Source organism: Acipenser ruthenus, chromosome 10, assembly GCF_902713425.1.
Source record: "Acipenser ruthenus chromosome 10, fAciRut3.2 maternal haplotype, whole genome shotgun sequence".
Taxonomy (NCBI): Eukaryota; Metazoa; Chordata; class Actinopteri; order Acipenseriformes; family Acipenseridae; genus Acipenser; species Acipenser ruthenus.
Genome location: NC_081198.1, coordinates 45,019,190 through 45,038,068, shown reverse-complemented (window position 1 = coordinate 45,038,068; position 18,879 = coordinate 45,019,190). Strand labels below are relative to the sequence as shown.

The 18,879-nt window shown below is 36.1% G+C and overlaps 1 protein-coding gene across 2 annotated transcripts in view; it reads left to right on the top strand.

The window, feature by feature from the left end:
- The first annotated feature begins 17,070 nt into the window (after positions 1 to 17,070).
- The window catches only part of si:ch211-246m6.5 (von Willebrand factor D and EGF domain-containing protein), a 67,124-nt gene continuing 65,315 nt past the window's right edge, over positions 17,071 to 18,879 (top strand). The window contains exon 1 of one of the 2 annotated variants that reach the window (XM_059032358.1): positions 17,071 to 17,147. In XM_059032358.1, the coding sequence (XP_058888341.1) occupies positions 17,126 to 17,147 (22 nt within the window). In that variant the 5' untranslated portion in view covers positions 17,071 to 17,125. The remainder of the gene's footprint in view (positions 17,148 to 18,879) is intronic. The other variant, XM_059032360.1, reaches the window with a different exon arrangement.

The following is an 18,879-nucleotide window of genomic DNA, read 5'->3' as shown; positions in this document are numbered from 1 at the left end:
CTGATAGTGTTAGAGCCCTGGGTGGGGGCTGATATACTCAACAGTAAAATTAAGCACATTGCATATGACACCAAATTGCTTAATGGACTATAGGCTGGGGTTAAATCAAAACTTTGACCCACCCGCTAATCGCAAATTACATCCCAGGATTTGATGGAGGCTGTTTTTATGAGTAGAACAAAGAGCACAGCGTGTGGTTTTCACTAACTCTACTGGGTAAATATTGGGACTTTCTTCCTATGCAGCGGGATGTGGGACATTTGCTAGGAAATCGGGTACTGTCCCGACCATATAGGGACTGTTGGCGTGTATGGATTCGCACAATTCTGTTACACTCTCGTCTAGACTCCATTGCAGCCTCTGCTCCCTCAATGCCCGCCTCCACAGTGGATCTGTCAGTCATCTTACTTGTGTCTCTTCCCCACGTGGGTTCCTGGTTTAGCAATTCACTGCTACTTACGTTCAGCAGCCGACACACACACAAAAAAAAAACACAATGGGTAAGCACATTAATTGTGTTCCAATTCCCAGTTCAACGTGGGAACCTCAGCTTTGTTCTCGTTCTAGTTTTGTGCTTTGTAATGTATTACGTGAAGCCTACTCGCATAACATCACTTTCAAAACAAACTATTGCAAAAAAAAAAGCATAAACTCCAATGACACTGCTGTGCTGCAACTTTCCACTCGTGCCTCACAGGACATGGTTACCACGGCAACACCCTCATCAGCTACTACTGGGAATGTTACGTTGCCGTAGTAACCAGGCAGTTTCATGAGGCCTTGTGAGCTCTGTGCCTGCAATTTTCAAGCTTCCTGCCACTGCGTTTTCACAACTGGAGAGAGTTCAACTTGCTGAATTCGTGACATTTAAATCAACCGCAGGACCTATGTTAAATTACTTATATCCTAAAATATGTATTCAGTATATTAATTAATAATAAATATATAAAGAATATGCTAAATGTCTTCATAGATAGTCAGATAGACGACGCTCAGCCCCAGGTCACAATAGGAAATAAACAATTAAAAATCTGAAAGACGTTCTGTGAGAAATTCATTAACAAATACATATCCATTGTAATCTATAACATGTTTTTTCCTAACATACTCTTAATCAAGGTCTCCATTCTGCAAGTAAAATGAATGCTGAAGCATATTTATAAGAAAATAAAAACATATTCTAGCATACAATTTAAAACTGTTACCGTTCCCCCAAAAATGTGTATAAAAAATATAACTGCAACAATTTTAAATCACTAAAAATTGCTTTTTTATATACACATGAAAAATACACAGCCATAAAATGATACTCATTGTAATAACATTTTAAAGTTAATAGTCTCTTTGTCCTCAATACTTTTACACCCATCAGAGCATTCATTAATTCTGAAGGACAGAACTTTTCTATGCCTACTGCCTGGTTTCAAAGGAAGAGAACAATGGCAGTAAATTTTGCCTTTAATATAATGGAACTGAAGTCATAACATTCCTTCAGCTCTGTAATCAGCGAAGCACTGGGCTCCCTATTTAACTTTTTTTTTCTGAAAGGCCACAAATGCTGTGTTGAAGAACCTTATACAATGACCCAAGAGTGCTTTTTATCACCTGTTTTTTTTATAATAGGTAACAATTTTAGAGAACTAGTTGTAGCACTGAGCAGGTAGAATGGAATACCAATAATTACTGCTAGCCTTATTTTTCTGCATTTCATTTTTCTTAAAACTTTATAAAAGAAAAAGAAAGAACGCTCAATGGTTGAATACTTAACATTTCAACATTAAACACAAGTCTTTCTAAATGTCTTCAATGGGGAAACTATGGGCATTGCCAGCGTATAAAGCATGGGGTTGCAGTCCCGAAATAATAATACAAAACAGACACACAACACAGATACAGACACATCTCCAGACAGTGTGTGCTCTAGGTGCAGGTGGGGTGCTTTAAATAGTGGTGCTTGCTTGTTTGACAGGTGCAGTGAAGTCCGGGCTTATTGCTGGTTTGAAGCGGCAGCTCCCGGATTCGTATTAGCCTTCTGACAAAGACAAATGTACAGTTGCTCAAAACAAACAAAACACTTAACTCACGATTTCACAGGCCTCGTTTCCTACCATTAACTACAACAAAGGAACCGATCATGGCGTCATGTCCCCCTAAAGTACCCTAAGCCCCGCCCCCTCCGATAGCTAGTTCAATCACGTCTCCTTCAATTCATGACTGAAACTTCGTTCACCGTACTATGGCGATGACCCCTGGTACCGTGACGCCGCCCCCTTCCTGAATGGCCAGCTTCCGACTGACCCTGGAATGAACTGCCCAACCATTCAGTACAAGGCACACAGTTCCTGTTGTACAGTGCCCTCACAGGTCGAGAGGGAGATTGTTGATTTGGATTAATTTGCTCTCTGTCACATGCAATTAATAGAAAATTAGTATATGCTGGTGTTGCATGTTACAAACATTACCCTATGCAGCTGTGAGTAGGTCAATTATTTCTATGTACCCTTAGTCACCTTCACAGAGGGAGGGAAGTGTATAATTTAATAGAAAATTAGAGAAAGATAATGTCATATACAAATTTAAAAGTTAAATGTTTTTTAAGTAATATATTTTTTAATGGGCTGCCTGTTTTTGATTTTGCTATTAGTTGCTGCTTTTTTATCCTCCTTTCTTGCAGTGTTTTGGCAGGTTATAAAACAGATAACTTTGCATGCTGTTTGAAATCGTAACGAGACAGGAATTTGTCTGGAGTAGAAATTCAAACAATCGTACTATATTTGCAAATCTACTGCTAGTTGTGCCACTATCCTGAGCTTTACACTTAAAATAATTAAGTGTAACTACTACTCTATTCCAGTTAAGATATAGAAGATAGGGACTGGCGTGACTGTAAAAGGCTACCTCATGCTGTAATGTACAGATATGGTTTAGATCGATGGTCATTATTATTATTATTATTATTTATTTCTTAGCAGACGCCCTTATCCAGGGCGACTTACAATTGTTACAAGATATCACATTATACATTATTTCACATTATACAGATATCACATTATTTTTACATACAATTACCCATTTATACAGTTGGGTTTTTACTGGAGCAATCTAGGTAAAGTACCTTGCTCAAGGGTACAACAGCAGCGTCCCCCACTGGGGATTGAACCCACAACCCTCCGGTCAAGAGTCCAGAGCCCTAACCACTACTCCACATACAAAATAACCTACTGGTAAAGTTCATAAATTTTCAAGACCAAATATCTCGAGGGATGTTGAAAGACACTAATCTTAGGCAACTTCTTTCCATTTTGAAGAACAAGCTGGTAACAATCCAAATAAATGTAATGAGAAACACAGAAGGCATGTTAATCGTCACGTCATGTTCAACTAGTACTGTTGTTTGAATGCCAGATACTGTATGATGATTTATTATGAAGCAAAGATAACTCTTTAAGAAGGCAATTCTCTGAAAAGTATTTACAATAAAACATTGTAAACCTAAAAAGCAGGATATTTTAGCCTGAATGTTGACAAAAAGTACCTTTTGGTTGATTCCTTATAAGATATTGGACTGATCTGGCCAAGCCAACCCTGGCTTATCAAATACCTTTATCCTGAAATGCCCTTATTGCAAAAGAGGTTGTTTGTATGCAATCCTGTCATCTCTAAATCAGTGTTATCATGTAAATTCTTTTGGGTCGTATCCAAACTTGGATTACACATGATATGATAGTTCTTTTGAGGAATAAAGCCAAGCTTTATTCACACTGTAGCGAGGACATGCCTTGTGTTTCCTGATTGATATTATTGTATATTTAATGCCACTTTAGATGTTTTTACACAAATACCACATCTAGTTAAGCCTAAAATAATCAAAGGAACTGAACATTTGTGGCCTCTTAAGACGGGTTCAAGTACCCCTGAAGCTCAAAGTACAAAATTCCACTTCCAGAGCACATGGAACATTCCAGAGCATTCAGGTTCATTGACCTGAGCAGGCATCTGTTATCTTTTTATTTTATTTTAATTGAGCTCACCTTTTGGATGCTTGACTATTGCCACTGACAATTATTGCAAGCTAATGCCATTTTTTCAATGACACTGACACCTAATTCTGCCTGCGTCAACCCATCCTAGTTTAGAATGTGCCCTTCATAGGTAGACAATGCATTGTTACAGAAGGAATGTGGGTTATAGTGTAAGTTCTATTTTATTGATGCAAATCAAAATACTGTTTATTGGTGTCATCAATGTAGACTATTGAAAGATAACCTCTTAATTTGCTGGTTATTGTTAACTCGTGGAAAGACCTGTACGGGCTAAAATAAGAACAGACAATGTATGTTTGCACATATAGAAAGATTGGAATGTGTAGTTAAATAATGCATTGCATTTTTTTAAATCTATATTACATTAACAACTTTAAAAGAAACCCAACTTTCTTGATAAAGTTAAGGAATTGTTTAACACATTGGTTCATATAGAAGAAAACATATACAAATCATTCCAATGTGAGTTTAAGAGGCCTATCTAACAGTATCACACTTGGATCATGCATGGCTTTGTGGGTTGTCAGTGGCTACTGTCATTGCCACACACACTAGACCTCAAGTCAGCCCTTTCAAATTCGGGAACAAAATTTAAAACATTTAAAAATAAAACAACCTCTGTCCTGCAGTGACAGGTTTGTCAGTTAAGAACTACCCCCAGCAAATAATGATTCAATTACAGGTGCATTATCTTGTTCTCCCATCAGCAAGACCAATGCTATACTCTCAAAAAAATCACCATGGCAAAATCTGTAAGTGAATTTCAAAAGAATGACTATGAAATGGAATAGTAATCTGACATTAATGTCACATTGTAGATTTATGTTGTTCAAGAGACATCAATACTGTCAACGTTCACACTTCAGGGAAATGTAGGCTTTGAAAGAAAGGGAATTAAAACCAACCTAAAATGAAGAATGTCTCCAACCATATTTTTATGGGATATGGAAGTGTAATTTCTTCAGTAGATGCTCCATATTTGGGAGCATGCATTTTAACAGTACCATCCGGGACCCGGAGCATTCGAAAACATAAATAAATAAATAAATAAATAAATAAATAAATAAATAAATACTTCTAGGGCAAATATAACATTATACAAACAGATACTACAGTAGTTACAGCTATAGTACCAGCAATTACAGTATCTTGTAACAGTGTTGGAAAATTATTTTTCAGTTGGTAGTATGTGTAGTTTTTAAAGTAGTTGTAAATAGATACTGTGAAAAACATTTTGTAAAATAGAAATATACTGTGGCTCTTTGTATATGATGTATGTATTTTAAAATTTTAGCAATTCGTCTTATTTCTGTATAGAAAGGGTTAACTCTTAGGTAAATGAATAAGATTGCTCTTGACTGTTGGGGGTCTTATTTTATCGTAAGCAAAACAGTACAATTCTATAGAACCTAATAAACTCTTCCAGTTTAAGAACCTGAAGTGGCTATTTAGCTAAACTGGTAACTCAAATACTTAAATAAAGCATTGAACTAAGTGCTCTTGGAGCTGAAGGCACAGGCAAAAAAAGGCCTACAATGTGTGTAGCCGAACATAGGAAAAAAGGTCAGTTTTGGGATTATGGCATTTGCCCATAAATGAAATATTAAACATAGTATACTGTGCATGCAGGAAACTGTGTCCAAATTGACCTGAGTTTGATTTTAAATGTGTGATTCTGTGTAGCTACAAAAAAACAATCCTGGCACTGTTTATATATATATATATATATATATATATATATATATATATATATATATATGGGGTTGGAGGTGTATCACATTTTGAAAAGATTTTGCTAGGAGTATCACTGTCAAAGTAAACTAATTTTAGAACATTCTTCTGTCTTTGTAATATATTGTATTGCATGCATCTCAAATAAACGGTTATTTGGTTTACATTACTAGTTTCTATATTTTATTCATGCATTCTAGTCAAACGCAACAACACCGCATTTATCCACGGATTTCACACATCCGTGGACCTATGTCATTTGTAAGTCGCCCTGGATAAGGGTGTCTGCTAAGAAATAAATAATAATAATAATAATATACAGTTGTAGTCAAAAGTTTATATACCCCAATGGAAATTGATAATTTCTGGAAATTTCTCAAAGAATTTTAGGATTATTCTAAAAGGAGAATTCATACCCTTTGATGCTATGATAGTATTGTCTACAAGGTGCTACAAATTTCAATATGATAAAGCAGAAACTAATTCTAGAAAAGTCTAGAAAATGCTGGATTGTAGATGAACATTCTTAGAGAGTATAAAAGGGTTAGGCATAGGATGATTGTTGTCATTACCAATAAGTCAACATGGGAAAAAGTAAAGCGCTATCTGAAGACCTTGGGCAGAACATTATTTATTGCCATAAAGTTGGAGAAGGATCCAAGAAGATTTCCAAGCATTTGAGTTTCCCAATTTCAACTATTGTTTCTATTATCAAGAAGTTAAAGACTCATGGTACTGTCACACCATTCCCTCGGTCTGGAAGAAAGAAGGTTCTTTCACCAAGAACAAGTAGAAGAATTGTGAGGAAGGTTAATAACAATTCGAGATTGACTGCCAAAGATATTTAAAGTGAAATTGGCTGCAAGTGGGACTGGGGTTTCCATTTCAACCATAGGTTGAGTATTGTGTGGTGAAGGTCTCAATGGTCGCAGGCCATGAAAAGCCACTATTAGGAAAACATCATAAGGACAATCCCTTAAAGTTTGTAAAATGGCATTTGAATGATGGATATGAGTTCTGGTCAAAGCTTTTGTGGAGTGAGCTATTTGGTCACGCTGACAGGCGTTACATTTGGAGAAAGTCTGGTGAGGAATACAAAGAAAAAAACACCATACCTACTGTCAAGCATGGAGGTGGTAATATCCTTCTATGGGGCTGTTTTTCCTCTAATGGCACGGGAAATTTAGTTCCAATACTACAACTGTAGCGGTGCGCTTTTGCGCTTAAAGGCAACAAAGGTAATTCACTCTCTATTTGTATTATACTGTATCTGTTAAAAAAATCTTTCTTCGCCCGGGTGGCTGTGGGCAGTTTGACCAGCCAGGGCAGATGCTGAAATTACATATTATACAAAGCATCAAAAGAAAATTATCTCTATTATAACACACTTATTTTTGGGGAAAAAAAATAAGGTATATAAATGCCGAAATGTTTTTGGTTTCCTTTTAATCACTCGATCATTCATCCTTGACCATGACATGCTTGAGTGACTATGACCGAAGCATATGCACTTAATCACCTATTTAGTGAGACAGTTGATTGGACACTGGATATGGAGTGATTTCAGCTGTTGAATTGCAAGCTTGAATAAAAGCAATATAGAAAATCACAGAAAAACACCAATATGCCACATCTGTCAAGACTGCAGCACCTTCGTGCAATCGGCATGTTAGAGGCTGGACTAGGGCAGCTTATTGTGGCTCGCCGTCTTCGGTGCTCACAGCCAGCAATATCAAACCTGGCAAGACAGTATAATCAGACACACTCTGTCAATGACAGGCCACAAACTGGGAGACCAAGAGTCACAACACCTGCCCAAGACTGACAGATCATTTTGCAGCATCTTCGTGATGTCAATTGTTAGTCAGCACAATAAAAAGTCACGGCACCTGCTCCAAAACAGAGTTTGTCATTTTTCGATCTAGTGATAAGTTTCTTTTGATGCTCAGTGTATGTATATGTGTGTGTGTGTGTGTGTGTGTGTGTGTATATATATATATATATATATATATATATATATATATATATATATATATATATATATATATATATATATAAATTATATATATATATATATTTATTTGTTTACTTTTTCTATAAACTTGACTACTCCATTTAAAAGTTTCAGCCTTTTTGGAGAGCAGGTTTATATGCATTTCTTCTAAATATGTCACCTTTTCAAAGGGGAAGATTGTCATAATCTGTTGTAAGCTAAAATACTACCCAGCACCAAACTGGGTTCTTGTGATTACAAAAGGAAATATATTTACATTGATATAACCTTATTGTAATGCATCCACGTGTCTTCTTCATACGTACAGATGTTAACGTTAACCATATTGACTAAAGAATATACAAGCTCCTGGAGTATGACTTTCATGCACCATTATCCCTTACAGTGGGGTTTGTCTATTACAACCAATGGTACATGGTCAGGTGATCTTGATATCCTTAATAGTCTATGGATCCGAGGATGAAGAGGAGTTTTAAAGTTCCATGAGTGCATCCATCACAATAATAACTGTTTAAAGTACACGGCACCCTATTTTTATTCTACTGTGTATATTATTAGGCCTGCAACAAAGTAAAATAAAAATACATTCTTGGCATGTCCACCACCTGTTTTCGCCACCTGCATGCAGGAATAGCTTTATAAGCTCTTTGATTAGGAAACCTATTGTCTAGTATAGAAGTGTCTAGACCTGTTTCCAATGGATTTCTACATGTTGTGATAGACACTCAAAGCAGGTTAAAAGTCTGGGGGGAAAAAAGGAATTGTTTTACAATGCTGCCCTTCAAAATGTCATTTCGATAATTATCATGTTTCCTGGGCTGTTGTGCCATTCCTTAATTAGGTTGACCTGTGTGTGGTCATGAGGAGATTCAAGGTTTAACAATAACATATTGAGTAGCAATTAACAGAACAGTTTAGAGTTCATTCCCATGTCTTTCAAGAAACAGTTTCACCTGCCAACAGTCAAACTGGAAATGCACAATGGCTCATTACCTAACTAAATTGGCTTGTAAATTATTACATTTTTCAATTCAATTTAAATGTAGAGCCCAATTAGTTATTTTCTCCCCAATTTGAATTCTGCAACGTGAATGTCAGCTCACAGCTGATGGTGGGTGAGCCTAATAATGCAGAGCTATTATTGGTTATAAAGATGTACAATATTAGAAATACAGTACCCGGTGGTGTATGGATGTGAGGGCAATAGTTAAATCTATTTTTACTCTTATGATGAGGTTTTAGCCAATCACAGGCCAGAATTTCCAAGCTCTGACTCTGATATATATCAATTTTGAACATAGCTTGAACATTTAGTTTCTAACAAGCCCGTTTACTGTTCTTTTTTTTTTTTTTTAAGTTTAGTATCTGAATTAAAATTCAAAATTCCTTGTCAATAAAGTATAAACATATGGTGGGTGTGAACACTTACAGCAGCTGGTGCTTAAAAACAGGCTTTTCTAACCCAATAAACATAACTATAATACAATATCTGGATGACAAAAATGCTAAACTGTGCTTTCAGAAACGTTTCTAATGGTTTGCTTGTACTGTAGGTCCTAACTTTAACACATGAAGTGCCTGCTCATGCTCCAATTGCCAGAAAAGGACATCATTTACTGCAGGGTAACTTGGAATGCTAATGGTGTGGGCTTTCAAGCATGGTATTATAGACTCGGCAGGCTAAAATGAAACATGGCTGTTAGGAGGCACAAAGTGTGAGATTCATAACAACACACATCAAAGAATTCAAATGCCCTACAGATTCCTAATTAAAATTTGCCACCCTTACGGTGGTTTCACAGAAAAAAAAAAACTGACGTAGAACATGTTGGTGCAATTACTACAAATATAAATGTACTAAGTTTAAACCTTAGCAATAAATGTGCAAGCTGTTCCTTCATAAAAAAAAAATACATTTCCATTTGGAACCTTAAATAAATGAATAAATAAAATACATAAGTAAGCATTGTAAAGAACAGTGAAGAAATCCAGGGTAAACTATGGTGCATGCATAGTATAATACCATGGTACACTTTTATAAGGGACAATATGTATATTTTGACATCCATTCTTGTTTGCTAGGGGAACTACCTATGCTATCAATTTGAAATGAATCAGACCTGTCTTTGGAATGGCTAAGAGACGTTTGCTAGTCCTCATGATCCTCACAGAAGATGGATTTTAGAGTTTCTGTAGTGAACAGTGTGTTATGTGAATTTCAATTCCCTGCACTGTCCCTGAACAGTTAAAATAAGATGACTCCCTTTGCAGACCTTTCTTTTACAAAGATTTCTTACCCAAATTAATTGTTGTGCACATGTGTTTTTAGTAGTCAGTAGAAGTCACCAGAATTGTCACTAAATATTTGTAATCTGCACATTGAGCCTTGCAGTCACATATTGCACTACATTACTATAATAATACTGGTAATAAAGACCTGACATGATTTCATAATTCGAAAAAGACATGGTATTTTTCCAATACAGATTTGTATACATAGTCACATCTTGTTTTATCTAAATGTATTTCCTAATGCTGTACAGAAATTATATTATGGTAGGTTAAGCTTTTGTTATGATATTTTATTATTTCAAGAGACATTTTGCAGGTATTCAGGTATTATACCTTATCTAGGCTCCAGTGTATTTTAGTGCCACTGCTAGGATGTGGACCAGAACAAAACTTGCTTAAAATACAATACATGTCCTTGCTTCTTTGCACTGGCTGCCTGTCAGTCATACAGTAGGATTGACAGGAAGATGATTCTCTTGACATTTCTGTTTAAAGCTATGCATATATCCTGTACATCAATGAATACAATGCCTATGCTTGTCTAGGCTATTCTTAAGCAAACCAGGGTCATCAGGCTTTTACTTTTTACATGCCAAAGCTTTTGAATTCACTGCTTGTTACCAGTGCCTGTTTATTAATAAAACTTGAAAATGTATCACTTGTAATTGAGCTTTTTCTTGATTTTATGTGAAGATGAAGACCCTTGGTATGGTTATGGCTTTAAAGGGTGCTGTATAAATCAAATGCTGTTGTTGTTGTTGCTTCTGGGGTTAATTGTTTAAATGTTGTGTTAATTATTAATCTCTTGACCTAAATGTTGCTTCCTCCATCTACAGCATGTTAATGGTAGAAGGTCTTTCCTAACAGCAGTGAAGCAGATGTTAAAGATTTTATTTTAACTTCATGCATATTAATGTATGATTACATTTATAAGTAGAATTTCGTAGGCATGGCCTCTAGCTTGTTTAGAACTGTATAATCAGACACTGGACCAATGCACCAATGTAGTGCATTCTGTCAAATAGCTTTTTGAAGTCAAAGAAGGATGAAGCTGGGAGTCTTCTATTCTAGGTACAGTTCTCTTATGGTATGCTGTTTGAAGACATCTATGCAACCTCTGCCTCTTTGAAAACCTGTTTGATCTCAGTGACTTTGTCAAAATGTCCAAGTGGAACATGACAGTGATGGAAAGAAGTGTGGTGCCACTCTGGTTGTTACAATGTATAAGAACTCCTCTCTTTGGGATTTTCATAATGAGTCATTTAGACTAGTGCTTGAGGATACCATTTCCTCAATGATTTGGTCAATGCTTAGAGTAAGTGTCTTGATGACTTACTCTAAGATCCAGAAAGTACTTTAGAAGGACATTCTGGATCTTCTCTGTTTAATACCAATGGAAAGTGTTTATTCTCCTTCTTTAGCAAGCACTGTTTGAACTCAAAAGCAAAAATAAAATGTTCCCATTTTTTATGGGAACTATACGATAATTGTTTGATAGTAGGATCACATATTTAAGCAGTTGCCTATCAAGGACACTACCCCATGAAAATGTTAACTGTGACTGATTGACACACAAAGAGTAGAATATTTTCTTCACCACAATCAGATAACAGGGAATACAACATGTACTGGTGCTTTGATAAGTAAAAAGGTGAACATACTGACACAAACATCTCATTTTGTTTCAGTTTTATAGATCCCTTACATTGAGATATTTCACACGCACAGTCATATGGATAATAATCTTCACCCAAAAACACCAAAGAGCTTAAGACTAAACATACCTAAATGCATAATGCATGAAATATTAGACTACAGCCAAGAACTGAAATTCATTGACAGCTTGGAAATATAAACCAAGATGTTAACCTTCTAATGACCTCTATAGCAGCCTCTTATTATACTCCTATTACTCATACCTTATGAATAGATTTACTGGAGTGACAGTTTTCAAAAGCCTCTGCTTAGCAAGCTCATGATTTGATTAAAATTATGGAAATCATAGCCAAATGTATGCATATGTATTGTTCTAGCAGTTTAGCTATAACATAAGTCAATTCCTACAGATGTAAAATTTGAATTCAGATCAGTTATGTTTAACCCTTTAAATACCGGCAATGACTTAACAGTCATACAAGTGAGCAATTATGTATTATGCATTTATTAGTGAAAACAAATTAAATGTTTATTGTACGGGTACCTTTAAAAAGACGGGTAAAGTATTGTATTTTGTTGAATGTGCACAGAAATATAAAATAAATTACGTGTACAGATTATTATTATTATTATTATTTTTTTTTTTTAAACAAATATACAGATAAATGCACTGACATCAACATTAACATCAAAGTCACTCAAGCACTTTACAATAGCTTGTGAAACGGTATTGTAATTAACAGCCTGTAGGTAAAGTGTATCTGCAAGGACAGCTTTCAGTACGTCAGGTGCATGTTCACCATTTAGGTCTTGATACAATGTGTAACCCATACTGATCTTGTGCATCTGTCGACTCATCAGCGTGACCACTGACAAGCAACCAGACTGTTTTACCAATTCCATAATCTCCTGCTTGAAATACTCAGCAACTTTAGGTAAAGTATTCACGTCTCAGCTGGGCTGATGAAGGAATCACTCCATCATTTGCTACACTCTGTCTGAAGGATTTCAGTAACTTTTGGTTGCCCAATTTTTCAAAAGGGATATTTGCAGAAAAAAACGTCTCTGTCAGGTCAACATTTACGGAAAGTGGACTTTTACGTAAAGTGGACTTTTGGAATATGGAAGTCGCCATTTTTTTGTTTCTCTGCAAGTAAAGCAATCCAGTACTGCTCTGGATTTCCGCCTTTCTCTTTTCGGTGAATCTAAATGCCTCAACAGACGAGTTTTGGTAGTGATCTACAGTAACTTTGCAAGACATACAGAACAAGAGCTTACCTCCATCGCTATGTAAAACTCCTGCTGGATACTGCTTTATGTGATCTGCTGCAGACACATTTTTAGCCTTTTTAGAGACATGCATTTTCTTGTTTACAAGTGTGTAGTATTTTAATTGCCCACTTAGATTGCATATAGTTAGGGCTTCTGTTTTTCGGGTTTTATTAATTGTATTTTTTAGTGCTTATTTTTAACTATTTTCGAGTTGTATGTAAATCATTTTTTTTCAGGACTTTCGTTTTTGATATACTGTATGAAATTAGTGTTTTCGGTTACTTTTCAAAATGCTTGAGTGTTTTGTTTTTTTTTTTCTGTCAAAATATGTGTAGTAGTAACTCGACAGTACTTGCACACTTAAGTTGTACCTTCTTTACTTTGCTGTCTTCCACAACGAAATCTCTATGGTCACGGGCACATTCTTCTGTGGTTTTTGTGTGGAGGTATTTTTGTATATTTCGCCACAATTCTATTTTAAATCCTCCGTATCTTAACTGTAATACACCTTTAAATCCCGTCCATCCTGATTGTAATCTCGTTTTAAATCTCGCCAGCAGAGTCTCCAATAGAAATGTAGGAATGTGCTGTCACTCAGTAGTTGGGGCGGGTTTAAAGTATTCTGAACGAATTAATGATAGTGCAAGCCAGGAAGGCGGGACATTGCCCAGCAGCACTGGGAAATGTATTTATTATTATTTTTGTAGTAGGTTTTATTTTTTAATGGGAAAAGGGTAAAGTCAACGTGAATTGATTAACCATTTCCACAGTTTTTCCTGTGTTTTCCGGTGTTTATTGGCCATCCACCAATTTCATTTTTTTTTGTATCGGGGGTGTTTTATCGAGTTTTATCGGTTAAAACTGAAAATCAGAAGCCCTACATATAGTGACATGTCACATAACCACTGCACAGCACTGTGTGCACGGCGAATACAACATACAGACACATAGCAGAGCTGTACAGTTTAGTTAATGTAATTTTTGTATGGAATACAAATAATTATGAAATTATTTTTATTTCTTAATAATATTGTAAAAATTGCGGTATTGGGTTAATTTCATGATTTCCGCGCAGCCCGTGAAATCGCGATTTTCACAAGACCTTAATTATGAGTCACTATTGATCTATTCTTTATTACTATAGCATTTATTGCATACTCTTTAGTGAGCAATCAGGATTTGAAATTAACCTACAGTACATCCCTTGCCACAGCTAGAGCTAATAGTTTATCTTTTGCCGTGGCCTAGAAACAAAGTAAGCAGGCATTAAATACTGTCGTTCCCATATCAAGAACTTTAACACTAAACCTTTCGCCTTGCAGCAAGAAATCGTTGCAATAATTGGTAAAAGAGTTATGCACATTTCCTTAACCGCCAACAAGACAGTATTTGCTTTGTTACGTGTAGCTGACTGCACATTATTGCAGGTATTAAATAAAATAGCTTTTTGCCATCTTTGTATGTCTCATTGTTCCTGTTTATTTATAACACTTTGAAGTCTGCTAACTAATGTATGGTGTCTGTTTGATGTGAATTTGCTTTTAGTACTGCACAAGAGTCACGTCTGCAACCCTTGAAGTGATTTGAGCTGTTTGTTGTTGCCATCTGTCTGTTTTATATGGTTACTAATTTTGTTACTTTCAAACTGGTGATCGACTGCAGTAATTATCTGTTTTGAGACAATTGCTATTATTACTCATGCATTTCATGTCTTGCTTCAGATGTAACACAGAAGTTAGAAGCTATTTCCAGACTCTTCTCTCACAAAAAAAATGCTTTGTAGTGGTCAAACCTACTAACTCATTAATGTTCAGAGCAGCTAAATCAGCCGCAATCATTGCTTTTTTAACATGGAACAAGTACAGTATGTTTGATTTTATTAAGTTAGTTTCTCTTTAGGATTTACACTATATGTATAACGATGGCACTCTAAGGGAAATGCATCATACTATGTTATAAATGATGTCAAAATGCTTAAAGACATCTTCACAGCATTTGGCAATTTCTGTGAGCTGTAGGGCATGTAACGTTTCTAACAATCCTTCTAAAATACATACAATCTTTAGTACTAGTAAGTGATGTAATAGTTTCCCTGTTTTACAACCATAAAAAAACATACAATATGCTACACGTGCCCACAATAGCCTTGATTAATTTATTTGCTTTTTCTTTTCTCCATTATACTGTCCCAGTAAGCAGAGTTTCTTCTTAGGCAATTTCTACTCAGTAATAAATTATCCTAGAAAATGGAAATGTGACACCTGGAAGGGTTTAAAATGTATGAAGCTTTAGCTCTTGAACTTCTTTGTTCACATAACGAGACAGAACATCAAAGCCTCTGATAGGCACAAGGTACTTCCTAATGCTGGAACAATAATTCATTGTGGTAGTAAATGCACATATACTGTATGTATTAAGGAGGTAAATAAAAAAAATAAAAAACCTGCATTCAGAAAACCTAATTGAAAGTACTGCTGTATAATAATACAATACTTTTACTATGCATCCTTAAAATATGGGAAATTCTAATAACATTTTTGGGCTTTGGGCAAAATATTGGGCATTTATTTTGCCGATTTCTCTGACTCGTTTGTTGTTTAATTTGGTTTTGTTCTCTATTTTTAATGTACTGTTTGGCACAGTTGTGCCTTCTTTTTAAGTCATTCTTTTTATGTGCTAGTTAATGTTCCCTGTGGAAGCCAAAACTACCTGGTGGGTGTTCTACAAGAGATACCTTAATAAACTGAACTGTGCCACTGCTGTAAAGTTTGCTTTCTCTAGTGGTTGATCTGTTTAGCAGTTGTGGAAACCCATCCAAATACGACACTCAAAAAATAAGTCCAATTGAAGGTGAGGTCTGTACCCTCCCTCATGTTTCCAAAATGTAAATGAAGTTTTGGTTTACACCCTTGACATTCAGATGCACACTGTAGTGCTTTTTCTATTTTTAAATGCTATATGTAACAGCTCTTGTAAAATAATTAACTATTTTGTGGCAGTAGCTACCCATTACAGAAACATTAATGGTTTCTATTTTTCATTCTAGTTGAAAAGGTCATGTTTAATACCAGACTTGCAACACAGTCCCATTCACCATACAATGATGCATTGCTGGTAGTTATCTTAATGGTTCATCTTGTCCGAGGATATCAGAAAGCAGCTAAAATTTCACATGGAGACATTTTTCTTTCACCACCTGCTGAGAATGTTTTCCCTGTGAAGTTGCAGCTGGCAGAGTGAAAAAAAGAAAACAAGAAGAGTCCCTTGTCAACAGAAATCTTGGTGATGGAAAGTCGCTCCAGGATATAGATTATGTACATCCATGTCTACAGCGATCAAGGTTTCATTGTTCTGGAAAGAGTACATTTACTTGAGAAAACTGTTGCGGTTAAAAATAGTCTGCTTAAAAAGGAAATTATTTACATACACTGCTTAGATTTCTATCAATTTTTCCCAAAGGCCTATAATCCTGAGGTGATCAATACAATGTCTGTGATTGATGATCCTTATTTAACATGTAATTTGAAATGATTATCAACATATACAGTACAGTATATTTTTTGGCTTAGTATATCTGCATACAGTATTTGGTGGTTTAGTACAGGCTAGGGAATACACCAATGTGGTAAGTGGTAAGGGACATCAAACTGATTGTGGCATTTTCTTTTTTTATACTATAGTAATTTTGAGATCATGAAAAACAACATTTAAAACAATGTCATTCATCATACAGGGCAACATTATCGGTCTGCAGGTGCAAAGTACCTCCAGTTAGCAGCAAAATTCATAGGCATGTGTGACAGAGATCGAATGACTCTTGGTGTTTGATCTCCCTCTCGACCTGTGAGGGCACGGTGCAAGAGGAACAGAGTACCCTTAATTAAATGGCACGACAATTTATTCCGTAGGGTAGGTGGAAGTCAGTCATTTAGGAAGGGGGCAGAGCTACGGCACCCAAGCTCATTGACCCGGACGGTAAGCGGCGTGGCATCCGAGGACTGGAGGAGCGGATGCGCTCGTTAACCTCGGAGTCATGGGCGAGGGTATAAATAGGGGGCATGGCTTGCGTGATCTGTTCCTTTGTAGATGGTTAAGCAAATAAACCTAGAAGGAGCCCATGAACTTGAAACTAAGAAACCGTGAGTGTTCGCTGTATTCGTCTGTCTTGTAACACTGTCTGTTTTGTGGTGTTTGTCGTTTAAGAGTACTAGCACAATCCGGAGTTGTAGCCGTCGGCCAGCATTAACTCGGACTTCAGCACTCACTTCTTTCACTTCAGGACTGTCTTTTCACCACGAGCACCTAATTCACGCACTGTAGAAACTGTGTCTGTGTTTGTGTTTTGTGTGGGTGAGGAAAAACGGGACTTTTTGGTTGCGGGTCAAACCCGTAGGATCTGTATAAACAGAGTGATACACGCCGCTGTACCACTTCCAACAGTATTATTATTTACAGGTTGTTGCCATAAGGCTCTGGACATTATAAACAATAATAAACACCCTTGCACCTGTACCATACGTTTCTGTGTGATTATTCCGCTCTCTGCACTGCATTCACCTGCACGTAGTTACCACTTTGCCACAGCATGTCAACATAAAATCATGTGGGGTGTATATACGAGCATTAACTGTTTTACAGCTATGTGTAGCAGTGCCTGTAGTATATGGGGGAAAATATATATATATAGCAAAAATAGTTAACTCAGGTTTGATATGGAGAAGAAAGGCTACAGTACAGTAGACATTTCACCAGGTGTCTACTGAAACAGATTTTACCGTGTTTGTGATTAAAAAGATGTCCATAGGCAGATAATACAATTATACCTCAAACACTGAGAAACTGATTAGTCAGTGGCTCAATTCAAAAGACTGTAACACCTGCAGATTGAAGGCCTCGATTGCACATTAATAATTAGGTTTATTTGTTGTCAAAGTCCTTCAACTATACAAGCAACTTATGTACCCTGTAGTTAAGCATGTACTGTAATTATCTTGTAGTACCTTATGTAAATTAACAATGTTTATTCATGAAGCACTTTTTATATAATAAACAATACAAGTAGTTAGACAGGCCCCACACTAGCACTTACAATAACATTCTCCCATTTCTATTGCCTTTTTTCTGTATAAACTGGATCTACAGTGAGTTTTCACTAGATGGTGCTGTTGATTACCAACGTAGGCACTCTGACTGCTGTAGCCTGTGTTACATATGGCTGGCAACTAGGGTTGAGGAGCAGCTTCTCAGCTTCTGAACTCAGGTGCATATTACTGCATATTCTGATAATCTGAGCATAATGCAATTACCTAATGTTAAAAACAAATCAGCAATTGCATGTAAAAGCTGTTCGTTTATGCTAAAGAATGTGGGACTCAACTCAGTTTATATATATTGCAAACACTGTAAGCAGCTAGTGGAATAAGGAATAATACAATACAGGGTCATGCAGGGAAAATAAGACCTATTTACAAGATTTATGCCAAATATCCCCATATAGTCAAACACAAGACTCATTATTCTTTTTTGTGTCAAAAAAAGGTAATCTGTACAAGAAACCTACTTGGTTGAAGACCCTTGGATTTACAAGTGTGTTAGGAAAGGAAATGACAGATTATTTGCTCCCTTGGATTTGAGAGGCTCAGATACTAGCTTCTTTGACCTCTTGCCAGTCTTCATCTAAAAAAGCAAAGATTTTAAAAAGTATTATCATGCCTTTTAATTATGTTACTTTGCTAATCTTGTTTTCATGGTTATGTAGAAAAAAGGTTGAGCCTTTTGAACATGCCAAACACTACTATAAATAGTCATTGTGGTTTGGGTGCAGTGCTGTTATTTTAATTGCATAGGGCATTTACTGTTCTATAGATTCTC